The sequence below is a fragment of the Erithacus rubecula genome (genome assembly GCF_903797595.1).
Source record: "Erithacus rubecula genome assembly, contig: scaffold_1068_arrow_ctg1, whole genome shotgun sequence".
Classification (NCBI taxonomy): domain Eukaryota; kingdom Metazoa; phylum Chordata; class Aves; order Passeriformes; family Muscicapidae; genus Erithacus; species Erithacus rubecula.
In genome coordinates, this window is record NW_027636345.1 from 6,840 (window position 1) to 26,894 (window position 20,055).

Genomic DNA, 20,055 nt, shown 5'->3' on the forward strand with positions numbered 1-20,055 from the left:
GCCCCTGGAGGGGATTTGGGGGTTCAGGAACTCCCTGAAAATGATTTTTGGGGTTCAGGAACTCCTTGGAAAGGATTTGGGAGCCCCTGCAGAGGATTTTTGGGGTTCAGGAGCCCCTGGAAAAGATTCAGGAATTTGGGAGCCCCTGGAGAGGATTTTGGGGGGTTCAAGTGCTCCATGAAGGGGATTCAGGAGTTTGGGAGCTCTCTGGGGAGGAGTTGGGGGTCCAGGAGCTGATTTGGGGGTTCAGGAGCTCTCTGGAGATGATTTAGGGGTTCAGTTACTCCCTGCAGAGGGTCCAGGAGCTCCCTGGGGAGGATTTGTGGGTTCAATAGCTGATTTGGGGGTCCAGAGGCTGATTTGGGGGTTCAGGGGCTGATTTGGGGGTTCAGGGGCTGGTGCCCCCTCCCCTGTGTCTCTGGTGCCCGCTGTGCCAGGCACTGCTGGTGGGGGGCAAACCCGGGGAGCTCGGGGTACCCCCAGGATCTTGGGGTGCCCCCAGGATCTCAGAGTGCCCGGGATGAACTCGGGGTGTCCCCCGGGAACTCGGGGTGTCTCCAGGAACCCCCAGGAGCTCGGGATACCCCCAGGATCTCAGAGTGCCCCCAGGATGTCGGGGTGCCCCCAGGTGTGCCCAGGATCTTGGGGTGTCCTCAGGATGTCGGGGGGTGCCCCAGGATCTCAGAGTGCCCGGGATGAACTCGGGGTGCCCCCGGGAACTTGGGGTGTCCCCGGAAGCCCCCAGGAGCTCGGGGTGAACTCGGGGTGCCCCCAGGTGCCCCCATGATCCCGGGTGCCCCCAGCCCGGGCTCCCGATGCCAGCCGGGGCTGTCCCGCCCTGGGGGTGTCCCAGTGTTCCCGGGGGGTGTCCCGGTGTTCCCGGTGTTCCCAGGGGGGTGTCCCTGGGGGTGTCCCGGGGCTGTCCCGGGGGGTGTCCCTGGGGTGTCCCGGTGTCCCGGGGGGTGTCCCTGGGGGTGTCCCGGTGTTCCCTGGGGGTGTCCCGGGGCTGTCCCGGTGTTCCCGGGGGGTGTCCCGGGGGGTGTCCCGGGGCTGTCCCTGGGGGTGTCCCGGGGCTGTCCCGGTGTTCCCTGGGGGTGTCCCGGGGGTGTCCCGGTGTTCCTGGGGGGTGTCCCGGGGCTGTCCCGGTGTTCCCTGGGGGTGTCCCGGGGGTGTCCCGGTGTTCCTGGGGGGTGTCCCGGGGGTGTCCCGGTGTTCCCGGGGGGTGTCCCTGGGGGTGTCCCGGGGGGTGTCCCGGTGCCCCGGGGGGTGTCCCGGGGGTGTCCCGGTGTTCCCTGGGGGTGTCCCGGGGGTGTCCCGGTGTTCCCGGGGCTCGGTGCCGCTCAGTTGCCCTCCAGCAGCCGGGCCAGCCCCCGGCGCAGCTCGCTGAGCTCCAGGATTTTGCCGTCCATGGTCTCGGCCGCCCGGCCCAGCTCCCCCCGCAGCCGCTCCCGCTGCGCGCGGCTCTCGGCCAGGCTCTGCTCCGCACGGCACAGCCGCTGCTCCAGATCCGCGTTCCGAGACTCCAGAGCCTGACCGAGCGCACAGACGGACACACGGACAGAGACCGACAGACAGAGAGACAGAGAGAGAGACGGACAGAGAGACAGAGACACACGGACACACGGACACACGGACAGAGAGAGAGAGACAGAGAGACAGAGAGACAGAGATGGACAGATAGAGAGACAGAGAGACAGAGACGGACAGAGAGAGAGACAGAAAGAGAGAGAGACGGACAGAGAGACAGAGACACACGGACACACGGACACACGGACAGAGAGAGAGAGACAGAGAGACAGAGAGACAGAGATGGACAGATAGAGAGACAGAGAGACAGAGACGGACAGAGAGAGAGACAGAAAGAGAGAGAGACGGACAGAGAGACAGAGACACACGGACACACGGACAGAGAGAGAGAGACAGAGACACACGGACAGAGAGACGGACAGACACGGACACACGGACAGAGAGAGAGAGACAGTGAGAGAGAGACAGAGACACACGGACAGACAGAGACAGAGAGACAGAGGGATGGACAAACATGGACACACGGACAGAGAGAGAGAGACAGAGAGACAGAGACACACGGACAGAGAGACGGACAGACACGGACACACGGACAGACAGAAAGAGAGAGAGAGAGAGACACGGACAGAGAGACAGGCACACAGACAGACGGACAGACAGAGAATGACAGAGAGACACACGGACAGACAGACAGGCATACGGACAGAGAGACACGGACAGAGAGACACGGACAGAGAAATGGACAGACACGGACACACGTACAGACAGACACATGGACAGAGACACAGACAGACAGACAGAGTGCTCAGAGCCCCCAGACGGCCCCACAGTGTCCCCTGAGGGTGTCACCCTGGGCCAGCTCTGTCCCCAACCCCGACCCTGCCCACGGGGACCCTCCTGGCTCTGGATCATCCCAAACTGGTGGGATTGGCTCTGGATCACCCCAAACTGGTGGGAATGGGTTTGGATCCTCCCAGCCTGGTGGGATTTGCTCTGGATCATTCCCAGGCTGCTGGGACTGGCCCTGGATTGTCCCTGGATTGTCTCTGGACTGTCTCTGGATTGTCTCTGGATTGTCCCTGGATTGTCCCTGGATTGTCTCTGGATTGTCTCTGGACTGTCTCTGGATTGTCCCTGGATTGTCCCTGGATTGTCCCTGGATTGTCTCTGGACTGTCCCTGGACTGTCTCTGGATTGTCCCTGGACTGTCTCTGGATTGTCTCTGGATTGTCTCTGGATTGTCTCTGGACTGTCTCTGGATTGTCTCTGGATTGTCTCTGGATTGTCCCTGGACTGTCTCTGGATTGTCCCTGGATTGTCCCTGGACTGTCCCTGGATTGTCCCTGGATTGTCCCTGGATTGTCCCTGGACTGTCTCTGGATTGTCCCTGGATTGTCTCTGGACTGTCCCTGGACTGTCCCTGGATTGTCCCTGGATTGTCCCTGGACTGTCCCTGGATTGTCCCTGGATTGTCCCTGGATTGTCCCTGGACTGTCTCTGGATTGTCTCTGGATTGTCTCTGGATTGTCCCTGGACTGTCTCTGGATTGTCCCTGGATTGTCCCTGGACTGTCTCTGGATTGTCCCTGGATTGTCTCTGGACTGTCCCTGGACTGTCCCTGGATTGTCCCTGGATTGTCTCTGGATTGTCCCTGGATTGTCCCTGGATTGTCTCTGGATTGTCCCTGGATTGTCTCTGGATTGTCCCTGGACTGTCCCTGGATTGTCCCTGGATTGTCTCTGGATTGTCCCTGGATTGTCTCTGGACTGTCCCTGGACTGTCCCTGGATTGTCCCTGGATTGTCCCTGGCCTGGCTCTGGCTCTGCTCCTGCCCTGGGCTCCCTGTGGGGCTCCAGATCTCTGAGCTGAGCTCAGTTTTATCCCCCCAGAACCTCCAGCTGCTGCAGCCCAGCTCTGCCCCACCCCCAGCAGGAACTCAGCAATGCCAGGACCCCCAGAAGGACCCCCAGAAGGACCCCCAGAAGGACCCCCAGGACCCCCCAGAAGCCCCCCAGGACCCCCCCAGCTCTGCCCCCTGTACCTGCAGCCTCTGCAGCGTCTCCTCGCGCTCGCCCTCGCCCTCCCAGCACCTCTGGCTCTTCAACATCTGGATCTCCTGGGGATGGTGTGTTACAATTTTTCTATATCTCAATTCTTGATTCCTGAAAATTTCAGCTTTTCTATTTCTTAAATCCTGTATTGCTGCTGATTCCCCCCAGATTTTAACTTTTGTATTTCTCAAACCCTGGACTGCTCTTGATTCCTTCAGATTTTAATTTTTGTATTTCTCAATTCTTGTATTGCTCTTGATTCCTGAAAATTTCAGCTTTTCTATTTCTTAAATTCTGTATTGCTGCTGATTCCTCCAGATTTCACCTTTTCTATTTTTCAAATCCTGTACTGCTCTTGATTCCTTCAGATTTTAACTTTTGTATTTCTCATATTCTGCACTGCTGTTGGTGCTTTATTTCTATTTTTCAAATCCTCTACTGCTGCTGATTCCTTAAGATTTTACATTTTCAAATTTTCAAATCCTGTACTGCTGTTGGTGTGTTGAGATTTTACCTTTTCTATTTCTCAGTTCTTGCACAGATGTTGATTCCTTCAGATTTTACCTTTTCTAATTTTCAAATCCTGCACTGCTGCTGATTCCTTCAGATTTTCCATTTTCTATTTTTCAAATCCTCTACTCCTCTTGATTCCTGCAAATTTCACCTTTTCCATTTCTCAATTCCTGCACTGCTGGTTTGTTTTTTTTACCTTTTCTATTTCTCAATTCTTGCACAGATGTTGATTCCTTCAGACTTTCCATTTTCTATTTTTCAAATCCTCCACTCTTCATTCCTGCAAATTTCACCTTTTCCATTTCTCAATTCCTGCACTGCTGGTTTGGTTTTTTTACCTTTTCTATTTCTCAATTCTTATACAGATGTTGATTCCTTCAGATTTTAATTTTCTATTTTTCAAATCCTCCACTCTTCATTCCTGCAAATTTCACCTTTTCCATTTCTCAATTCCTGCACTGCTTGTTTGGTTTTTTTTACCTTTTCTATTCGATTCCTGCCGATTTTACCTTTCCCATTTCCCAATTCCTGCACAGATGTTGATTCCTTCAGATTTTAATTTTCTATTTTTCAAATCCTCCACTCTTCATTCCTGCAAATTTCACCTTTTCCATTTCTCAATTCCTGCACTGCTGGTTTGGTTTTTTTTACCTTTTCTATTCGATTCCTGCCGATTTTACCTTTCCCATTTCCCAATTCCTGCACAGATGTCGATTCCTTTCGATTTTTCTTTTCCTATTTCTCTCTATTTCCATTTCTCAGATCCCATTTTTATTTCTGCTGCTGCTGGTGGCCTCAGGTTTCCCTCACCTCGTCCTTGGCCTTGAGCAGCAGCTCCAGCTCCTCCAGGTTTTGGCTCAGCTCCTCCTTGTTGTTGTCACTGGAGGAATCCTGAGTGCCCTGAGACTCCAGCTCTGCCACCTGCAAGGGGGTTATTATTAATTATTATTAGTGATTAATCTCCTTTGTCCCTCCTGGTTTCACTCAGAGATGATTGAAGCACTAGAGGTGGAATTTTTGTGTTGGGATTTGGTTATTGATTTTTATCTATTGTAAAATTCTGTATCTGTAATCACTGTCTACCACTAATTGTGATAGTGATATCACTGATCTATCACTAATTATCACTGATTTCTATCACTAATCTATCACCAATCTATCACTAATCAATCTCTATCACTGATCTATCATCAATCACTATCACTAATCATCACAATCTAGCACTAATCTATCACTGTTTATCACAATCTAGCACTAAATTATCAGTAATTTATCATTGATCTCTCACCAATCAATCACCAATCAATTCCCAGTCTATCACCAATCACATCACCAATCTATCCCAAATCAATCACATCACCAATCTCACTGTTTATCACAATCTATCATTGATATATCACTAAATTATCAGTAATTTATCACTGATCTCTCACCAATCTATCCCCAATCAGTCACCAATCACCAATCTACCCAAATCAATCACCAATCAATTCCCAATCACAAAGCAATTCCCAGTCTCTCATCAATGTATCCCAAATCTATCACAATCAATCACCAATGTCTCAGCAATTAATTCCCAATCACCAATCTCTTATCAATTAATTCCCAATCAATCACCAACCTCTCACCAATTAATTCCCAATCAATCACCAATGTATCCCAAATCAATCACCAATCTCTCACCAATTAACTCCCAATCAATCCCCAATCTCTCACCAATCAATCCCCAATCAATCCCCAATCTCTCCCCAATCAACCCCCAATCAATCACCAATCAACCCCCAATCAATCCCCAATCAATCACCAATCAACCCCCAATCAATCCCCAATCTCTCCCCAATCAAACACCAATCAATCACCAATCAATCCCCAATCAACCCCCAATCAATCCCCAATCAACCTCCAATCAACTCCCAATCTCTCCCCAATCAAACACCAATCAATCCAAAATCAACCCCCAATCAATCACCAATCAATCACCAATCAATCCCCAATCTCTCCCCAATCAATCCCCAATCTCTCCCCAATCAATCACCAATCAATCCCCAATCTCTCCCCAATCTCTCCCCAATCAATCCCCAATCTCTCCCCAATCAATCCCCAATCAATCCCCAATCAATCACCAATCAATCACCAATCAATCCCCAATCAATCACCAATCAATCCCCAATTCTCCAGCACTTCCAGCAAAGCTGAAAACAATTAAAGTCTTGCTGGATCCTGCTGATCACAAGGTCATTAAAAGCTAATTACCCAATTAAAAACAAACATCTTTATTATTTCTATTTTTAAACACTGTGAGCCACAGTGCAAAATTCATTTAATTTTTAATTAATCCAACCAAAAACTACCATGTCAAACCCAGACAAAGGTGCAGGAATTTCCTGGCTCTGGAATTCTCTGGAATTCCTGGGAACCCACCTGATTCCCACTTGGATAAAATTAAAAAATAAAATAAAAATCCCTTTCTGCTCTGCCTGTTGTGGTTTAAAAAATCCCAAATTTTTGGGTTTTTTTTTTGAGTTTTGCACCCCCAGCCCAGCCCCAAAGATCCATTGGCACCTCTGAGCTCCAAAAAAATTCCTGGGAACCCACCTGACTCCCACTTGGATAAAATTTAAAAAATAAAAATAAAAATCCCTTTCTGCTCTGCCTGTTGTGGTTTAAAAAATCCCAATTTTTGGGGTTTTTTTTTGAGTTTTGCAGCCCCAGCCCAGCCCCAAAGATCCATTGGCACCTCTGAGCTCCAAAAAAATTCCTGGGAACCCACCTGACTCCCACTTGGATAAAATTTAAAAAATAAAAATAAAAATCCCTTTCTGCTCTGCCTGTTGTGGTTTAAAAAATCCCAAATTTTGGGTTTTTTTCTGAGTTTTGCACCCCCAGCCCAGCCCCAAAGATCCATTGGCACCTCTGAGCTCCAAAAAAATTCCTGGGAACCCACCTGACTCCCACTTGGATAAAATTTAAAAAATAAAAATAAAAATCCCTTTCTGCTCTGCCTGTTGTGGTTTAAAAAATCCCAATTTTTTGGGGTTTTTTTTTGAGTTTTGCAGCCCCAGCCCAGCCCCAAAGATCCATTGGCACCTCTGAGCTCCAAAAAATTCTCTGGAGCAGCTGAGCTGGAAGGGAAAGCTGAGAAATTCAAAATGAAACGTTCAGAGGGTGGGTTTGGATTATTCATGAGGAGCATTTGGGATAAAAACCTGGAGAAAGATTTTAGAGGTTTTTTTGGGTTTTTTTGGTTGTTTTAAGGCAGCAGATTTTTTGGTTTTTTTTTTTTTTATTTTATTTTTTTTTTTAAGGACAGGGTTTGGAGTTTTTTTGTTTTTTGGTTTTATTTTTTGGGTTTTTTTTGGTTTTTTGGGTTTTTTTTTTTTTTGGCTCATCCCAAATTAGGACAGAGGGTTTGGGGGGGGATCACCCCAAATCAGCACAGGGATTTTTTTGGGGATGATCCCAAATGAGCACAGGGAATTTTTTGGGATCAGGACAGGGGGATTTTTTGGGGTTCAGCCCAATCCCCACAGGGATTTTTTGGGGCTCACCCCAAATCAGCACGGGGTTTTTTTCTGGGATCCCCACAGGGATTTTTTGGGGTTCGCCCCAATCCCCACAGGAATTTTTTTGGGATCCCCACAGGGATTTTTTGGGGCTCACATGAATCAGGACAGGTGATTTTTTGGGAGCAGGACAGGGGGAATTTTTTGGGGCTCACCCCAATCCCCATAGGGATTTTTGTGGGATCCTCACAGGGGTTTTTTGGGGTTTTTGGGGCTCACCCCAATCAGCACAGGGATTTTTTGGGACCAGCACAGGGGAATTTTTTTGGGGGGCTCACCCTCATCCCCCCAGGGTTTTTGGGGTTCACCCCAATCCCTACAGGGATTTTTTTGGGATCCCCACAGGGATTTTTGGAGCTCACCCCAATCCCCCCAGGGTGTTTTTGGGGGTGTCTGTGGGGTGATTTTTGGGGTGTTTGTGGGGGTGTTTATGGGGGTGTTTTGGGGTGTCTGTGGGATTGTTTTTGGGGGTGTTTGTGGGGTGTTTTCGGGGTGTTTTTGGGGGTGTTTTTGGGGTGGTTTTGGGGTTATTTGTGGGGTGTTTCTGGGGTGTTTTGGGGTTATTTTTGGGGTGTTTCTGGGGGTGTTTCTGGGGTTATTTTTGGGGTTATTTGTGGGGTGTTTCAGGGTGTTTGAGGGGTTATTTGTGGGGTGTTTTGTGGGTGTTGTTTTTGGAGTGTTGTTTTTGGGGTGTTTCTGGGCTGTTTTTGGGGTTATTTTTTGGCTGTTTCTGGGCTGTCTCTGGGGTTATTTTTGGGCTGTTTCTGGAGTGTTTCTGGGGCTGTTTCTGGGCTGGTTTTGGGCTGTTTCTGGGGCTGTTTCTGGCCTATCTCTGGGGTTATTTTTTGGCTGTTTTTGGGCTGTCTCTGGGGTTATTTTTTGGCTGTTTTTGGGCTGTCTCTGGGGCTATTTTTGGCTGTTTCTGGGCTGTTTTTTGGCTGTCTCTGGGGTTATTTTTGGGGTGTTTTTGGGCTGTTTTTGGGCTGTCTCTGGGGCTATTTTTGGCTGTCTCTGGGCTGTTTTTTGGCTGTCTCTGGGCTGTCTCTGGGGTTATTTTTGGGGTGTTTTTGGGGTGTTTTTGGGCTGTCTCTGGGTCTATTTTTGGGTTGTCTCTGGGCTGTTTTTTGGCTGTCTCTGGGGTTATTTTTTGGCTGTCTCTGGGGTTATTTTTTGGCTGTCTCTGGGCTGTCTTTTGGCTGTCTCTGGGGTTATTTTTGGGGTGTCTCTGGGCTGTTTTTTGGCTGTCTCTGGGCTGTTTTTTGGCTGTCTCTGGGCTGTTTTTTGGGCTGTCTCTGGGCTGTTTTTTGGCTGTCTCTGGGGTTATTTTTTGGCTGTCTCTGGGCTGTTTTTTGGCTGTCTCTGGGCTGTTTTTGGGCTGTCTCTGGGCTGTTTTTTGGCTGTCTCTGGGCTGTTTTTGGGCTGTCTCTGGGCTGTTTTTTGGCTGTCTCTGGGCTGTTTTTGGGCTGTCTCTGGGCTGTTTTTGGGCTGTCTCTGAGGTTATTTTTGGGCTGTTTTTTGGCTGTCTCTGGGGTTATTTTTGGGCTGTTTTTTGGCTGTCTCTGGGCTGTTTTTTGGCTGTCTCTGGGCTGTCTCTGGGGTTATTTTTGGGCTGTTTTTTGGCTGTCTCTGGGCTGTCTCTGGGCTGTCTCTGGGTCTATTTTTTGGCTGTCTCTGGGCTGTTTTTTGGCTGTCTCTGGGGTTATTTTTTGGCTGTCTCTGGGGTTATTTTTTGGCTGTCTCTGGGCTGTTTTTTGGGTGTTTTTTGGCTGTCTCTGGGCTGTTTTTTGGCTGTCTCTGGGCTGGTTTTTGGCTGTCTCTGGGGTTATTTTTTGGCTGTTTTTTGGCTGTCTCTGGGTCTATTTTTTGGCTGTCTCGGGTTATTTTTTGGCTGTCTCTGGGGTTATTTTTTGGCTGTTTTTTGGCTGTCTCTGGGCTGTTTTTTGGCTGTCTCTGGGGTTATTTTTTGGCTGTCTCTGGGTCTATTTTTTGGCTGTCTCTGGGCTGTTTTTTGGCTGTCTCTGGGCTGTTTTTTGGCTGTCTCTGGGCTGTTTTTTGGCTGTCTCTGGGCTGTTTTTTGGCTGTCTCTGGGCTGTCTCTGGGGTTATTTTTTGGCTGTCTCTGGGCTGTTTTTTGGCTGTCTCTGGGCTGTTTTTTGGCTGTCTCTGGGCTGTTTTTTGGCTGTCTCTGGGCTGTTTTTTGGGCTGTTTTTTGGCTGTTTTTTGGCTGTCTCTGGGCTGTTTTTTGGCTGTCTCTGGGCTGTTTCTGGGGTTGTTTTTGGGCTGTTTTTTGGCTGTCTCTGGGCTGTTTCTGGGCTGTTTTTTGGCTGTCTCTGGGCTGTTTTTTGGCTGTTTTTTGGCTGTCTCTGGGCTGTCTCTTGGCTGTTTTTTGGCTGTCTCTGGGCTGTCTCTGGGCTGTTTTTTGGCTGTCTCTGGGGTTATTTTTTGGCTGTCTCTGGGCTGTTTTTTGGCTGTCTCTGGGCTGTTTTTTGGCTGTCTCTGGGTCTATTTTTTGGCTGTTTTTTGGCTGTCTCTGGGCTGTTTTTTGGCTGTCTCTGGGGTTATTTTTTGGGCTGTTTTTTGGCTGTCTCTGGGCTGTTTTTTGGCTGTTTTTTTGGCTGTCTCTGGGGTTATTTTTTGGCTGTCTCTGGGGTTATTTTTTGGCTGTCTCTGGGGTTATTTTTTGGCTGTCTCTGGGGTTATTTTTTGGCTGTCTCTGGGCTGTTTTTTGGCTGTCTCTGGGCTGTTTTTTGGCTGTCTCTGGGCTGTTTTTTGGCTGTCTCTGGGGTTATTTTTTGGCTGTCTCTGGGGTTATTTTTTGGCTGTCTCTGGGCTGTTTTTTGGCTGTCTCTGGGCTGTTTTTTGGCCGTCTCTGGGGTTATTTTTGGGCTGTTTTTTGGCTGTCTCTAGGGTTATTTTTTGGCTGTCTCTGGGCTGTCTCTGGGGTTATTTTTTGGCTGTGTTTTGGCTGTCTCTGGGGTTATTTTTGGGCTGTTTTTTGGCTGTCTCTGGGGTTATTTTTTGGCTGTTTTTTGGCTGCCTCTGGCTCTCTCTCTCACCCTCTGCCTCAGGCTCTCAGCCTCCTCCTGGCAGGCTCCCAGCTGCCTCTTCCACTGCTCCAGGCTGGCGTTGGCCTCGTGCAGCGCGGCCGCCAAGCGGCTGTTGCTGTCCTGGAGGCTGAAGAACTCAGCCTCCCACTGCACCTCGCTGACAGAGCTGCAGATAAAAAACAAAAATAAAATTTAAATTGAAAAAAATATAATTTAATTAATGGGGTTTTGTTCGTGTTAATAACGCAGAGAACGGGAAAAAATAATTGGTCGTGTTGTTGGATTATTGGACAGCAGAACCTTAGTGTGGGAAATGAGGTTTACTTTCCTGGTAGATTTCAAAATTTAAATTTTAAAAAAATTAAATTTAAAAATTGCATTTAAAATGTTTTAATTAATAGGTTTTTGTTCATGTAACTAACACAGAGAACAGTAAAAATAATTGGTCGTGTTGTTGGATTATTGGATGTCAGGATATTGGTGTGGGAAATGAGGTTCACTTGCCTGGTAAATTATAAAATTTATATCTAAAATTAAAAAATAGTAAATTAAAAAATTGCATGTACATTTTTAAATTAATAAGTTTTTGTTCATGTTACTAACACAGAGAATGGTAAAAATAATTAATTGTGTTGTTGGATTATTGGATGTCAGGATATTGGTGTGGGAAATGAGGTTCACTTGCCTGGTAAATTATAAAATTTATATCTAAAATTAAAAAATAGTAAATTAAAAAATTGCATTTAAATTTTTAAATTAATAGGTTTTTGTTCATGTTACTAACGCAGAGAATGGTAAAAATAATTCGTTGTGTTGTTGGATTATTGGATGTCAGGATATTGGTTTTAGAAGTGAGGTTCATTTGCCTGGTAAATTTCAAAGTTTAAATTAAAAAAAAATAAATGAAAAAAATTGCATTTAAAATTTTAAATTAATAAGTTTTTGTTCATGTTACTAATGAAGAGAATGGCAAAAAAAAATTCTTCATGTTCTTGGATTACCAGATATCAGGACACTGGTGTGGGAAATGAGATTTACTTCCCTGGTAGATTTCAAAATTTAAATTTTAAAAAAAAGAAATTAAAAAATTGCATTTAAATTTTTTAATTAATAGGTTTTTGTTCATGTAACTAACACAGAGAACAGTAAAAATAATTGGTCGTGTTGTTGGATTATTGGATGTCAGGATATTGGTGTGGGAAATGAAGTTCACTTCCCTGGTAGATTTCAAAATTTAAATTTAAAAAAAAGTAAATTAAAAAATTGCATTTAACATGTTTTAATTAATAGGTTTTTGTTCATGTAACTAACACAGAGAACAGTAAAAATAATTGGTCGTGTTGTTGGATTACCAGATATCAGGACACTGGTGTGGGAAATGAGGTTTACTTTCCTGGTAGATTTCAAAATTTAAATTTAAAAAAAAAAATTAAAAAATTGCATTTAAATTTTTTAATTAATAGGTTTTTGTTCATGTAACTAACACAGAGAACAGTAAAAATAATTGGTCGTGTTGTTGGATTATTGGATGTCAGGATATTGGTGTGGGAAATGAGGTTCACTTGCCTGGTAAATTATAAAATTCAAATTTAAAACTTAAAAAATTACATTTCAAATTTTAAATTAATTAGGTTTTTGTTTGTGTAACTAATGCAGAGAATGCTAAAAAATAATTATTCACGTTCTTGGATTATCAGATATCAGGATATTGGTGTGGGAAATGGGCTTCATTTTCCTGGTAGATTTTAAAATGTAAATAAATAAATAAATAAATAAAATTAAATTAAATAGTGTTAGAAATACATAAAAAATCAAAATAAAAATTATTAAATGAATGCTGTATGGATAATGTTGAAGAGCTCTGCTGTTTGAATATAGTTTCTTTTAGTTGTGCTATTAGAAGAACTTAGAAATTGTAGTGTGATAAATATAAATATATATAAATATATATAAATTCTCTTCTGGGAAAATGGGGAGATGAATCCAGGGGAGAACTTGAGCAGATTTCCAATTTGGATTTATTTTCTTTTGGGAAAATGGGGAGATGAATCCAGGGGAGGGTTTGAACAGCAGAATTCCAAATTGAAACAACTGCTGGGAAAATGAATCCAGTGAAGGATTTGAGCAGATTCCCAATCTGAATTTAATTCCTGCTTGAAAATTGGGGAAATGAATTCAGTGGAGGGTTTGAGCAGATTCCCAATCTGAATTTAATTCCTGCTTGAAAATTGGGGAAATGAATTCAGTGGAGGGTTTGAGCAGATTCCCAATCTGAATTTAATTCCTGCTTGAAAATTGGGGAAATGAATCCAGTGAAGGATTTGAGCAGATTCCCAATCTGAATTTAATTCCTTTTGGGAAATTGGGGAGATTAATCCAGTGAATTATTTGAGCAGATTCCCAACCTGGATTTAATTCTTTCTGGGAAAATGGGAAGATGAATCCAGTGCAGGATTAATGTTTTGGGGCTCACCCCAACCCCCGCAGGGATTTTTGGGGCTCACCCCAAATCAGGACAGGAGATTTTTGAGCAGCAAACACTGGGCAGCACCGGAGCCAAGGAGCAGAGCAGAGGGGCTGGGGTGCTCTGGGGTAAATAAACCCCAAATTTGCAGTTTTGGGTGTGTTGGGAGCAGCCTCACCCCTCCGAGAGCATCTTGCGCAGCCGCTCCCGCTCGGCGCCGCTCTCCGCGTCCGCGCTCTGGCTGCGCAGCAGCTTCTCCTCGCCGGGGCCATTGGAGCCCAGCACGGGGCTGGGCAGAGCCTGGGGGGACACGGAGCCCTGAACTGACCCGGGGGACACAGAACCCTCCCTGTGCTGGCCACGGGGCCACCAAACCCGGCACGGGCCACCAAACCCAGCACGGGGCCACCAAACCCAGCACGGGGCCACCAAACCCAGCACGGGGCCACCAAACCCAGCACGGGGCTGGGCAGAGCCTGGGGGGACACGGAGCCCTGAACTGACCCGGGGGACACAGAACCCTCCCTGTGCTGGCCACGGGGCCACCAAACCCGGTACGGGGCCACCAAACCCGGTACGGGGCCACCAAACCCGGTACGGGGCCACCAAACCCGGTACGGGGCCACCAAACCCGGTACGGGGCCACCAAACCCGGTACGGGGCCACCAAACCCGGTACGGGGCCACCAAACCCGGCACGGGGCTGGGCAGAGCCTGGGGGGACATGGAACCCTGAACTGACCCGGGGGGACAGCACTGACCCCGGGGCCACCAAACCCTCCCTGTGCTGGCCACGGGGCCACCAAACCCGGCACGGGGCCACCAAACCCAGCACGGGGCCACCAAACCCAGCACGGGCCACCAAACCCAGCACGGGGCCACCAAACCCAGCACGGGGCCACCAAACCCAGCACGGGGCTGGGCAGAGCCTGGGGGGACACGGAGCCCTGAACTGACCCGGGGGACACAGAACCCTCCCTGTGCTGGCCATGGGGCCACCAACCCTGTGGCCACCACAGCCCGTGACTCAGTCCCAAACCTCAGCTGCTCTTCCAGGGCTCTGCTGAATCCCTGAGGGGATTCCCTGGGGGGGGATTCCCTGGGGGGGGATTCCAATGGGGGGCATTTCCTCAGGGGGATTCCCTGGGGGAGGATTCCCTGGGGGGGCATTTCCTCAGGGGGATTCCCTGGGGGGGCATTTCCTCAGGGGGATTCCCTGTGGGGCATTCCCTGGGGGAGGATTCCCTGGGGGGATTCCATGGGGGGATTCCATGGGGGGATTCCATGGGGGGGATTTCCTCAGGGGGATTCCCTGGGGGGATTCCCTGGGGGGGCATTCCCTGGGCGGATTTCCTCAGGGGGATTCCCTGGGGGAGGATTCCCTGGGGGCATTCCATGGGGGCATTCCATGGGGGGCATTCCCTGAAGCTGGAATTCACACCCCAGGTGTGAATTGGGAATTTTGGGAATTCCCTTTCCCAAAAATGAGGCAGCACAACCAACCTGTGTCCCCATAATTCACCCCCTTCCATCCCTGCACATCCCAGAAATGCAGCCAGGAAAGAGCAGGAATTTCCTTTTCTGGCAATTTGGGCTAAAAAATGGGGTGGGAACGGCCCTAAAAGACCCCAGAGCTGCTATTTTGGGAATCCCCATCCCAAAAAACAGGAGAGGAAAGCAGAACAGAAGGAGAAATGGAGGGAGGGCTGATGAAATTCCAGGAGATTGAACTCCAGATTTAATTGCAGGAGACAGCTCAGCTCCTGCACGCAGCCACACATCAATAATTGAGAGCTGGAATTGTTCTTTGGGCTCTGCTGATGCTCAGAGCCCCAGTCAGAGCTGGGCAAGGGGAAAGGATGAGGGGAGAAAAAATGGGAGAAAAAATGGGAGAAAAAATGGGAGAAAAAATGGGGGGGAATGGGAGAAAAATGGGAGAAAAAATGGGGGGGAATGGGAGAAAAATGGGTAAAAAATGGGAGAAAAAATGGGGGGGAATGGGAGAAAAATGGGGGGGAATGGGAGAAAAAATGGGAAAAAAATGGGGGGGAATGGGAGAAAAAATGGGAGAAAAAAATGGGAGAAAAAATGGGAGAAAAAATGGGGGGGAATGGGAGAAAAAATGGGAGAAAAAATGGGAGAAAAAATGGGAGAAAAAATGGGGGGGAATGGGAGAAAAATGGGGAAAAAATGGGGAAAAAAATGAGGGGGAATGGGAGAAAAAATGGGAAAAAAATGGGAGAAAAAATGGGAGAAAAAATGGGGGGGAATGGGAGAAAAATGGGAGAAAAAATGGGGGGGAATGGGAGAAAAAATGGGAGAAAAAATGGGGGGAGATGGGAGAAAAAATGGGGAAAAAATGGGAGAAAAAATGGGAGAAAAAATGGGGGGGAATGGGAGAAAAATGGGGAAAAAATGGGAGAAAAAATGGGAGAAAAAATGGGAGAAAAAATGGGGGGGAATGGGAGAAAAAATGGGAGAAAAAATGGGGGGGAATGGGAGAAAAAATGGGAGAAAAAATGGGGGGGAATGGGAGAAAAAATGGGGAAAAAATGGGGAAAAAAAATGGGGAGAAAAAATGGGAGAAAAAATGAGGGGGAATGGGAGAAAAAATGGGGAAAAAATGGGAGAAAAAATGGGGGGGAATGGGAGAAAAATGGGGAAAAAATGGGGAAAAAAAATGGGAGAAAAAATGGGAGAAAAAATGAGGGGGAATGGGAGAAAAAATGGGGAAAAAATGGGAGAAAAAATGGGGGGGAATGGGAGAAAAATGGGGAAAAAATGGGGAAAAAAATGGGAGAAAAAATGAGGGGGAATGGGAGAAAAAATGGGAAAAAATGGGGGGGAATGGGAGAAAAAATGGGGGGGAATGGGAGAAAAATGGGGGGGAATGGGAGAAAAAATGGGAGAAAAAATGGGGAGAAAAATGGGAAAAAATGGGGAAAAATGGGAGAAAAAAATGGGAGAAAAAATGGGAGAAAAAATGGGGAAAAAATGGGAGAAAAAATGGGGAAAAAATGGGAGAAAAAATGAGGGGGAATGGGAGAAAAATGGGAGAAAAAATGGGAGAAAAATGGGAGAAAAAATGAGGGGGAATAGGAGAAAAAATGGGAGAAAAAATGGGAGAAAAAATGGGAGAAAATAAGGGGGAAAACATGAGGGAAAAAAATGGGAGAAAAAAAATGGGAGAAAAAAATGGGAGAAAAAAAAAGGGGAGAAAAAAAGGGGAGAAAAAAATGGGAGAAAAAAATGGGAGAAAAAAATGGGAGAAAAAAATGGGAGAAAAAAATGGGAGAAAAAAATGGGAGAAAAAATGGGAGAAAAAATGGGAGAAAAAATGGGAGAAAAAATGGGAGAAAAAATGGGAGAAAAAATGGGAGAAAAAAGAGGGGGGAATGGGAGAAAGAAAAATGGGGGAGAAAAAATGGGAGAAAGAAAAAATGGGAGAAAGAAAAAATGGGAGAAAGAAAAAGGGGGGAGAATGGGAAAAAGAAAAAGGGGGGAGAATGGGAAAAAGAAAAAGGGGGGAGAATGGGAAAAAGAAATGGAAGAAAAATGTGAGGGAAGAATTGGGGATGAAAAAAATGGGAGAAAAAAATGGGAGAGAAAAAAAAAAAGCGGGGAGAAAAAATGGGAGAAAGAAAAATGGGGGGGAAGAATTGGGGAAGAACTGGGGAAGAAAAAATGGGGAAAAAAAAAGGAAAAAATGGGAAAAAATGGGGAAAAAATGGGAAAAAATGGGAAAAAATGGGAAAAAAATGGGAAAAAATGGGAGAAAAAGGGGAGAAAAATGGGAGAAAAATGGGAGAAAAATGGGAGAAAAATGGGAGAAAAATGGGAGAAAAATGGGAGAAAAATGGGAGAAAAATGGGGAAAAAGGGGGAAAAAAATGGGAAAAAAATGGGAAAAAATGGGAAAAAATGGGAAAAAATGGGGAAAAAATGGGGAAAAAATGGGGAAAAAAATGGGGAAAAAATGGGGAAAAATGGGGGAAAAATGGGGAAAAATGGGGAAAAATGGGGAAAAAATGGGAAAAAATGGGGAAAAAATGGGGAAAAAATGGGGAAAAAATGGGGGAAAAAATGGGGGAAAAAATGAAGTGGGGGGAACCTCACCTTTCCCCCCATTTTCCCCCTTTCCTCACCTGTTGTCCCCTTTCCTCCACTTTCCCATTTCCCCAGTTCCTGCCCAGTCTCACCTGCTGGGAGGGGATGCTCAGGGCAGGGTTGGTCAGCTCAGTTTTATCCTGGCATTTCTCCCTGGCCACACGAGCAGCTTCCTTCACCTCCTGGAATTTCTCTGCAAACTGGGAAAGGGGAAAAGTCACTGGGAATGTGCAAGGGGCACTGGGCTCCTCCTTGCCTGTAGAAACATTACAATTATTTTTTTTTAATTTCTCTTAAATGATAAAAATTTGTGGAATAATCCCTGAATTTGGTACTCGGAAATGGCTTGCAGCGTTATTTAAAATTATTTTTTAGTTTCTCTTAAATTATAAAAATTCAGTGAATAAACTCTGAATTTGGCACTTGGAAACGGGGCCTGCAGTATCATTTAAAGTTATTTTTAATTTCTCTTAAATGATAAAAATTTAGGGAATAACCCCAGGATTTGGCACTCAAAGAGGAGCAGCAGCACCATTTAAAATTATTTTAAATTTCTTTTAAACAATGAAAATGTGGAATAATCCCTGAATTTGGCACTCGGGGCTGTGGGTTCAGGGACTGCAGCACCATTTAAATTTTTTTTTTTTAATTTCTCAGGTGTCAGGACTCTCACCTAGACAGGTGTCAGTGTCTCACCTGTCTCAGGCTCTCACCTGTGTCACACTCTCACCTGTTTTGGGCTCTCACCTGTGCCAGGTGCTGCTCTCACCTGTGTCACACTCTCACCTGTGCCAGGTGCTGCTCTCCTGTGTCACACCCTCACCTGTGTCACACCCTCACCTGTGTCACACCTTCACCTGTGTCACACTCTCACCTGTGCCACACCCTCCCCTGTGCCACACCCTCCCCTGTGTCACACCCTCCCCTGTGCCACACCCTCACCTGTGCCACACCCTCACCTGTGTCACACCTTCACCTGTGTCACACCCTCACCTGTGTCACACCTTCACCTGTGTCACACTCTCACCTGTGCCACACCCTCCCCTGTGCCACACCCTCCCCTGTGCCACACCCTCCCCTGTGCCACACCCTCCCCTGTGTCACACCCTCACCTGTGCCACACCCTCACCTGTGCCACACCCTCACCTGCGCCAGGTGCTGCTCTCCTGTGTCACACCCTCCCCTGTGTCACACCCTCCCCTGTGCCACACCCTCACCTGTGCCACACCCTCACCTGTGTCACACCCTCACCTGTGTCACACCTTCACCTGTGCCACACCCTCACCTGTGTCACACCCTCACCTGTGCCACACCTTCACCTGTGCCACACCCTCACCTGTGTCACACCCTCACCTGTGCCACACCCTCACCTGTGTCACACCTTCACCTGTGTCACACCCTCCCCTGTGTCACACTCTCACCTGTGCCACACCCTCCCCTGTGCCACACCCTCCCCTGTGTCACACTCTCACCTGTGCCACACCCTCCCCTGTGCCACACCCTCCCCTGTGCCACACCCTCCCCTGTGCCACACCCTCACCTCCGCCAGGTGCTGCTCTCACCTGTGCCACACCCTCACCTGTGCCACACCCTCACCTGCGCCAGGTGCTGCTCTCACCTGTGCCACACCCTCCCCTGTGCCACACCCTCCCCTGTGCCAGGTGCTGCTCTCACCTGTGCCACACCCTCCCCTGTGCCACACCCTCCCCTGTGCCACACCCTCACCTGTGCCACACCCTCACCTGTGCCACACCCTCCCCTGTGCCACACCCTCACCTGTGCCAGGTGCTGCTCTCACCTGCGCCACACCCTCACCTGCGCCACACCCTCACCTGTGTCACACTCTCCCCTGTGCCACACCCTCACCTGTGCCACACCCTCACCTGTGCCACACCCTCACCTGTGCCACACCCTCACCTACGCCACACCCTCACCTGTGCCACACCCTCACCTACGCCACACCCTCACCTGTGTCACACCCTCACCTGTGCCACACCCTCACCTGCGCCACACCCTCACCTGTGCCACACCCTCACCTGTGCCACACCCTCACCTACGCCAGGTGCTGCTCTCACCTGTGCCACACCCTCCCCTGTGCCACACCCTCCCCTGTGCCAGGTGCTGCTCTCACCTGTGCCACACCCTCACCTGCGCCAGGTGCTGCTCTCACCTGTGCCACACCCTCACCTGCGCCAGGTGCTGCTCTCCTGTGTCACACCCTCACCTGTGCCAGGTGCTGCTCTCCTGTGCCACACCCTCACCTGTGCCACACCCTCACCTGTGCCACACCCTCACCTGTGCCAGGTGCTGCTCTCACCTGTGCCACACCCTCACCTGTGCCACACCCTCACCTGCGCCAGGTGCTGCTCGGAGGCGAAGCCCAGCCCATAGACGGTGTTGGCTCTGCTGTCCGCCCACTGCCCGAACTTCTGGGAGGTTTTGGTGAAGGTCATGTTGGGGGTGATGGTGCTGTTGATGATGGCCTGGGGACAGACGGGCAGGGCAGGGGGGGATTGAGCAGGGATTGATTGGGGATTGATCAGGGATTGATCAGGGGATTGATTGGGGATTGATCAGGGGATTGATTGGGGATTGATCAGGGATTGATCAGGGGATTGATTGGGGATTGATCAGGGATTGAGCAGGGATTGATTGGGGATTGATCAGGGATTGATCAGGGGATTGATTGGGGATTGATCAGGGAATCAGGGGATTGATCAGAGAATAAATCAGGGGATTGATCAGGGAATTGGGGGATCAATCAGGGCATCAGGGGATTGATTGGG

General features: G+C 48.1%; 1 protein-coding gene across 1 annotated transcript; it reads right to left on the bottom strand.

Annotated features, from left to right (window-relative positions):
• Positions 1 to 1,317: 1,317 nt before the first annotated feature.
• On the bottom strand, positions 1,318 to 19,775 carry HOMER3 (homer scaffold protein 3). The gene is made up of 7 exons (XM_079331818.1): positions 19,621 to 19,775; positions 17,362 to 17,469; positions 13,343 to 13,464; positions 10,710 to 10,866; positions 4,902 to 5,012; positions 3,569 to 3,643; positions 1,318 to 1,529 (listed from the first exon to the last, which is right to left on the bottom strand). The coding sequence occupies exons 1-7, from the start codon at positions 19,720 to 19,722 to the stop codon at positions 1,341 to 1,343; spliced, it is 864 nt and encodes a 287-aa protein (XP_079187944.1). The 5' UTR covers positions 19,723 to 19,775; the 3' UTR covers positions 1,318 to 1,340.
• Positions 19,776 to 20,055: the final 280 nt, after the last annotated feature.